We start from the raw sequence: 7,367 nt of genomic DNA, 5'->3' as shown, positions 1-7,367 counted from the left end.
CCTAGTCGCCTCTCCCTAGCTCTCAAAGCCTCGCTCTCTGCACCTACCAGCGCCGGCGAGAGACCGTTCCTCCCACCACGTCGCAGCCACCGAGTCAAGTATGTAACTTGATTGAAATTGCTGTTGTTCATTACTTCATCTCCAATTGCTTCAACTGCTTCTGGTTTGTTTTATTCTGTTGAATTACTGAAACTGTCTCTGTTGTGTTTTGTTTTGCTATTCTGTTGAAACAGGATATTGTTGAATGATTTAGTATATGTTACGAGAAACAGGATATTGTTGAATTAGTTTTGTTGAATTAAGTTATTGTTGATATTATTGCTGGTTGTTTAATGATTTGGTAAATTGCTTGATTTTGTAAATTGGTGCTAAATTTATTTTGTTGTTCAATTTATTTGTTTATGCAGTTTGATGTCAGTTGAAGCTTATGCAATTTGCTGCTCTCAGGCTCTTCTCGAAGCCTTTTACACTTCTCAGTTCCCACCAGCCACCAGCACCAAAGACTTCTTCCCAGTTCCCAGCGAGCACTGACCCAGCAGGCAGCAGCGTTCTTCCCAGCAGCAGCGCCTAGCGACGCCAGCGAGCATCGACTCAGGAACATAACTATAAGTCAGCTTGGGGAGAAATCCATTTCTATAAGTCGGCCAATACACATTGTCGAAAAATCTGATCCTCTCGGTAAGGCTTCAAAACAAAACTGGATTCAGTGTCCATCTTAGTCTTTGTTGATTGATTGAAAAATCTGTTAAAAAAGCGTGTGAAACATACCTGCCATAAAAAGCACATTTTAGAGATAATGAATATCCAGAACTTGTATAGTAAAAAGACTTGTACTTGAACATTAATTCAAAATCGCAAAAAACACACGCTAGTTTGGGGAAGTATTTTTATAGTTAATTTCAAAAGCACCACCAGCCTTTCAAGGCTAAAAGTACAATCTCATATCGTTGTTTTTTTTTTTTTGGGTCAATCTCATATCCTTTTTACTATCAAACACAAGGCGTAGTACTCTCAAAAGATTTACCAAGCTGGATTTTATTGACTGTCAGTCCTAAATCCTAATTTCTTTATTTTTGCTTTTTCTTTTTGTTCACAAAATTCTTTTTGTTTATTTTTAATTGTGCATGTAAAAATTTTAAAAAAGTTAGTTAATATATTCAAACTTTTAAACTTATAGTCACCAAAAAAAACTTTTAAACTTATATCTTTTTCCTTGTTTTGTCAAAAAGTAACACTTAAATAAGTGTATAAAATAATTTATTAATATTTATATTAAGAATCTTATGGATTTTGCTAAGAAATTCCCTCCTTATTAAGCTTACTTTAAAATATTTGGAACATTTTATTTTTGCACAGTTACTTCAAAATTTCATTTTGTTTTGTTGAAAATAATTGTGCATTTAAAAGCTTTCTTCGGTAACATGAGTTCTCCTTTTGTTAATTGTATCCTAATTCTATAGAAAAATTAATGAATTTATCCAGCTAATCGAATTGATCATAAAAAAAATCCAAGGGTTCATTTGCGTATATGAAGTTCCTTAATCTGGCATACGAAGGACTAATTTGTTATGGATCTAAATTTCATTTAAAAATTTATCATTGATTAATTAATTGTTACATACACGAGATAAGATTTATAAAAATATAAGAAAATAATAAACAAAGTTAGATGTTGGTTCAAATTTTTATTTTTTATTCAACTGTACCAAAAAGATCATCATGCTCCTACTTTTATAACACGTAAAATAATTGGACACCTTACACTATGTGTTCCATCGGTCCACGACAGTGACGATGAAACTACACTTTTGTCACTAAATTTCCCTCCAACAACATGAACAACAAAAGATTGTTTCTCCTTGAGACATTTAAACTTGAGTATGTTAGGCACAACAGTGATGTTGATGCCAGAATGTTGTTGGAAGAAAGCCTTATAGGTAGAGTTAGCAAATCCAACATTTGTAACTGTTCTTGTGAAATTAATCCTAAATGGTTTTATTGGTTCAATCTCAGCCGCAATTGCAGGATAATTAAAATCTTTTGCCATTGGCAGATGATGATGAGACGATGATGAAGGGCAAACACTTTTGTCTCCTGAGATTTTTTGAACTTTCGATGTATCATACCCAATTCTGCAAAGCAAATTCACATAGTCATCTTTGGAAACATCAAAAACTAGACCAGGATTTATGGCTCTAACTGGGTCCAAAAATCCTGATCCATAGGAGAATTCTGCGAGTTCACTTCCATTCATTGGTTTTGCAGTGGTCATAAGAGAAGACTTAATAGCTGCCGGAGACCAATTAGGATGAAAAGTCTTAACATATGCGACTGCACCAGCAACATGGGGGCATGACATTGAGGTTCCAGAGAGTATATTGTATTTCACAGATCTTTTATCTCTTTTATCCTGAGAAGGTGGTGCAAGAGGTGAATAAGCAGCCAAAATTTCTATACCAGGAGCACTTATGTCTGGCTTCATAATTTCTTTGATTAGCATATTGGGTCCTACAGAAGAGAATTCAGCAACAATTGGAGCAGTATTGTTTATAAAGCCTGCACTACTCAATATTTCAGCACTAGGGGTGGTAGTGGAATTTGCATAAGACAAAGCAACATCATAAACCTTTGGATCTATGCCTACTGCAGGATAAGAAACTACTTGAGCATCATATTCATAAGAAATTGCAATTGAGCCAAATGCACCTAATTCAAGACCCGCTGCATAACCAAATGAAGTTCTACACAAGACGACTTTTCCCTTTATGCGATTGGGGTCCAAACAAAAACAAAATTCGGCATCTTTCTCTGATGGACATGCTGGACTTGAAGCAAACTTTCCATGGATCAATGGAATCTTTGTCCCATTTGATGCAAACCCATTTATTGACTTCCCCGAAATCATTAATCCATTGCCAAGCAAAACGTTATCAATGATTCTACGATCCATAGTAGTAGCTGCAACAGTGAATAACCAAGGTGATACACTAAATGTTACAATGTTAGGGCCATTGTTACCTGCAGAGTGTATAGTGAGGATCCCTTTTTCCATTGCATGAAAAGATCCAATTGCTATGATGTCTTCATCAAAGGTCATTTGCTCATCTCCCCCAATTGAAATTGTGATCAGATCCACACCATCGGCAATGGCATCATCAAAAGCAGCCAATATGGCATCATCTGTGCATCCTTGTTCACTACACACACTATAAGCAGCAATTCTTGCCGATGGAACACCTCCTCTTGCAACTCCTTCGGCAATTCCATAGAAGCTTGCTCCCACTACTTTATTCCCTGCTGCAATTGATGCTGTGTGGCTTCCATGCCCAACAATGTCTCTTGCTGAAGGTTGATCTTTTACATAGTATCTTGCACTGATTATTTTATTGTTACATCTGAAGTTTTTACCACCTTTGCATGCACCTTTCCACTTTTTGGGAATTGGACCGAAACCATGATCGTTGAAGCTCTCTGACTCCGGCCAGATTCCGGTGTCTATAACTCCGATTATAACATCACTCTCACCGGTTTTGTTTCTCTGTATCGATTCTTTGAACCCCATGAAGTCCCAAGACCTTGTAGTGTGAAGTTTGAGTGATTTGCTTGGGAAAACAGAAACCACTCCTTCCATGTTTTTGAGCTTTTCTCTTTCTTGGTTGGTGATCATTGCAGCAAAACCATTAAAGCTCTTATGATAACTTTTAACCATGTGAATTGTTGCATCATTATAATTAGTAGTTTGTTGCAGCATACTAAGATGGTGGGATGTTAGAGAATAATTATGGTTTGGGAGTGATCCCATGTATACAATGTGAAGATTTCTATTAGCATCATTAGCACTACTTACTAAGAATTTTATGATGAAATAGACATATAAGAAAAGAAGAAAATTATAGTTGGCCATTGTTCAAGTATGTTAGATACATGTATCCAATGACTTGATTACATATATAAAATATAATTGATGTCTTAAGAGATAATGTATGTTTATTGATAAGATCAAAATAATTAAAATGAGATTTTCAACCTTTTTCTCCTTCTGTCATAAATGAATTTTCTTATTAGAAATATTAGGGCTAGTAGATTTTGTGATTTATAGTTATTAATTAATTATTATTAATATTTTTAATGGTATAGAATTATTTATTTTTTTTATTAGTTAAATACTAGTCAAATTTTAATAAAAGTGTTAGCTCCTTAAACTTTCTCATAATTTAATATATTAATTGTTTTTTTGCAACATAAAAAAAAAAATTATTAGCCATTCATCAAACACTCTTAATACTCTTAACAAAATACGGTTGTTATTAATTATTTATATATTTTAACTATTTTTAATTAACAAAACAAATACAATGTACGATTGATTTTTTAAAAAAAATATTGATATCAAAATCGTATTTATTATGAAGGGATAGACATAGCAAGATTGAAAATTGAATTGCTAACATATAGTAGTTAATTCACTTAATTGTCATCACTATTTTTGTTTTTGGAAAAATATCTGACCCTATTAAATGATGTGGATATAAAATTTTTAAAAATACTATCTACTTAATGTATTAAAATTAAATTTTTCTTCAACTAATAAAAGTGAGGTATCAATTTTTTATGAATTTATTTTTCTTCTAAAATAAAAATACTATTCGCTCTTTTAAATTTATTTTAGAAAAAAATATTTTTATTATAATTATATTACAATTATATTACAAGTAGCATTTAATGAATAATGCATAATTATAGTAATTTAGAAAAATAAAATAAAGTCCAGTAATTTATCTTTCGACTGCACACGTATGTAGAATAACTTTTAAGAAGGAGTCACGTATAGTAAATACGGTTGATGATTGTAAAACTGTATACTAACATTGATATAATATTATTTCAGGTATATATTTTGCAGGTATCAAAGAAAAGTGTTGAGTTATTTTTTAGTGGGTTTAAATTATTTATTGTTTATTAGAGAATTTTGTGCATTAGAATTCTCTAGTAATTTATTATTTATTTTGAGTTGATTTTGATATGTTCTCATTGTAATATATAATTTTAAATTAATCGTAATTTCTGGCATGTTGATATTGATATCTACTTTAAAAAATTAAAACAAAAATCTATGATTCTAATAATCATGATAAAAAATTTATATAAAATGATAATGATTTATTCAATCACGGCAAATATACGATGTATAACGTAAATAATAAAAAATTATTTAATAATAACTAATTTATATAATTATTTTTTTTGTTCTAATAAAGGCTACATATAGTATTTTTTTATGGTTTGTGAGCCTAGATCTGAAAGTCAACTCATTTTTTTAATTTATTATTCTTCTTTGATTACTTCATAGAATAAGAATGTATTATTTATTTTTCATCGAAGTTGATCCCTTTAAGGCACAATTTATAATTTTTTATAGTATTTTTTATATACTCATTCTATTATATTATTCTTTTGATAATTTAATGATTGTTCTTATTCCAACTTATTCTTTTCGTCTAATGTTCTAGTGCGATTATCTTTTACCGCAATCGTTTACAATGCACCACATCCATCAAATACCATCTCAAGTTGTATTCACTAATTTGGGTTCTAATTATATGAATGTAAGCGTCTAACGAAGGGACAGTAAAACTATAATATATTATGACCAACTTAATGGAATGTGGTAAAAATTTTCTTGGAAAAAGCTCGATTTTTTATTAAAGAATTGTTTTTCACGAAATTTTGTAGGCCAAGTTCAAGTTCCACCCCCTCCATGCTTTCTATGTCTGCCCGAAAATTTTTGAAATGGAGCATATATAATGAGATTGAGTTTCCTCAATTTAAGTGTAGTTTTTGGTAAATTTGTGTTAGACCCAAAGATGCAATTTTAACTATTGATAATATATTCAAATTTTCTTATTTTAAGTTTTTCGTAATTAAAATAACATTATAACATATTGTGACTTTTTTTCAGAAATTACCGACCTTCTTTTGCATCGATGCAATGCCATTGAGGGAAATAAATGTCAATTTAGTTTCTCAGTGTGGCAATTCTATATCCTTGCCGCATTGTATGGATAGTGGATGATGAAGTTTATTTAACAAGGGGATGTCCTGAATTTGCACGAATTCTAAATGTTCGAACTTATGATATTGTTTTAGTTGGTTGTCGTTACGATAATGACTCTAATCTATACGTGTCTAAGGACTAGAATATATTAAATATTATTTAAGTAATTTAGTTCTAATATTGGTATTTGATTAAATTAGTTTTAGAGAAATTTAAATTATTGCCTCAATTTATATATTACGACTATTTTGTTTGGATATATTATTTTTAAATTTTTGAATATAAATTTTTTTTCTAATTTTTATGTTTATTTTCTTTCTTGGATATATGTATCATCACCTTTTTTTTTGTATTTCAGATTAATAATGCAATTATTAAGAGAAGTGTAATTCATTAATAGATTAGAGTGATTAAAAGTTTAATTATATTGTGTGGACACAAGATTGATTAATTAAGATTAAGGCGTGGTAAAAGAAAAAGAATTACAATACGTAATTTTGCTAACATATGAAGATATGTAAAAAAAAAAAAAATTAAAACATCACTATTTAAAAAAAAAATTGTTAATCATGCGTATGAATGAGATGAGAGAATAATTGTTATTTCAATCATAAATTTAGAAAAAGAAAGTAAATTAACAAAAACGATTAATAACTATATTAGAATTGATACACTTAACACCAGATTAAAAAAAATAAATGTATAATAATATGTTATTTTTTTATTAATCAAATTATTACAATTTAAATTAATTTTAATAAAATAATTTAAAATTATAATTTCAAACTTATCACGTGCGTAGTACAAATTATTGAACAATTTATTATCACGTGTATGGCACGGAATATTAAACAATTCTTCGTATATTCTTTTTCCCTCGATGAAAACACTATTTTTACCTATAATTATTATTCTTTATCAAATTTTTTTATTTCTATTTCTCACATTTAATTTGTTAAAAATATCTTTTCAATTATTGTTATTTTTTATTTACTTATTTTAAATATTATTTATTAAAATTTATTACGCAATATACGATAAAAATAATTAAAAAGTCATTGGTCAATCTCATTACAAAGGAATAAATTTTAATTAAATGTTAAAATAATGGTCAAATATTATTCACTTTCAATCATTTAATAAGTGTAATTTTAATTGATATGCTTTATTTTCTACTCATATTTCTATTCATTAGTTATTGTACTCTTTATATTTATAGTAAATATTGAATATAAAAGACTAAAAAATAATTTTAATTATTATCTATTTTATTTATTTAGAGTAATAATTAAATTTGTTATAATTGTAGTAA

The 7,367-nt window shown here is 29.2% G+C and overlaps 2 protein-coding genes across 2 annotated transcripts in view; one reads left to right on the top strand and one right to left on the bottom strand.

Annotated features, from left to right (window-relative positions):
• The window catches only part of LOC110263857, a 1,227-nt gene extending 568 nt beyond the window's left edge, over positions 1 to 659 (top strand). The window contains exons 2-3 of the mRNA XM_021105707.1: positions 6 to 163; positions 408 to 659. Coding sequence (XP_020961366.1) covers positions 6 to 163; positions 408 to 531 — 282 coding nt within the window. The 3' untranslated portion in view covers positions 532 to 659. The remainder of the gene's footprint in view (positions 1 to 5; positions 164 to 407) is intronic.
• Positions 1,621 to 3,991, bottom strand: LOC107605380 (subtilisin-like protease SBT4.8). Its single transcript, XM_016307254.2, has one exon. The coding sequence runs from the start codon at positions 3,902 to 3,904 to the stop codon at positions 1,718 to 1,720; it is 2,187 nt and encodes a 728-aa protein (XP_016162740.1). The 5' UTR covers positions 3,905 to 3,991; the 3' UTR covers positions 1,621 to 1,717.

Source organism: Arachis ipaensis, chromosome B06 (assembly GCF_000816755.2).
Source record: "Arachis ipaensis cultivar K30076 chromosome B06, Araip1.1, whole genome shotgun sequence".
Taxonomy (NCBI): domain Eukaryota; kingdom Viridiplantae; phylum Streptophyta; class Magnoliopsida; order Fabales; family Fabaceae; genus Arachis; species Arachis ipaensis.
This window is presented reverse-complemented; position numbering and strand designations above follow the sequence as displayed.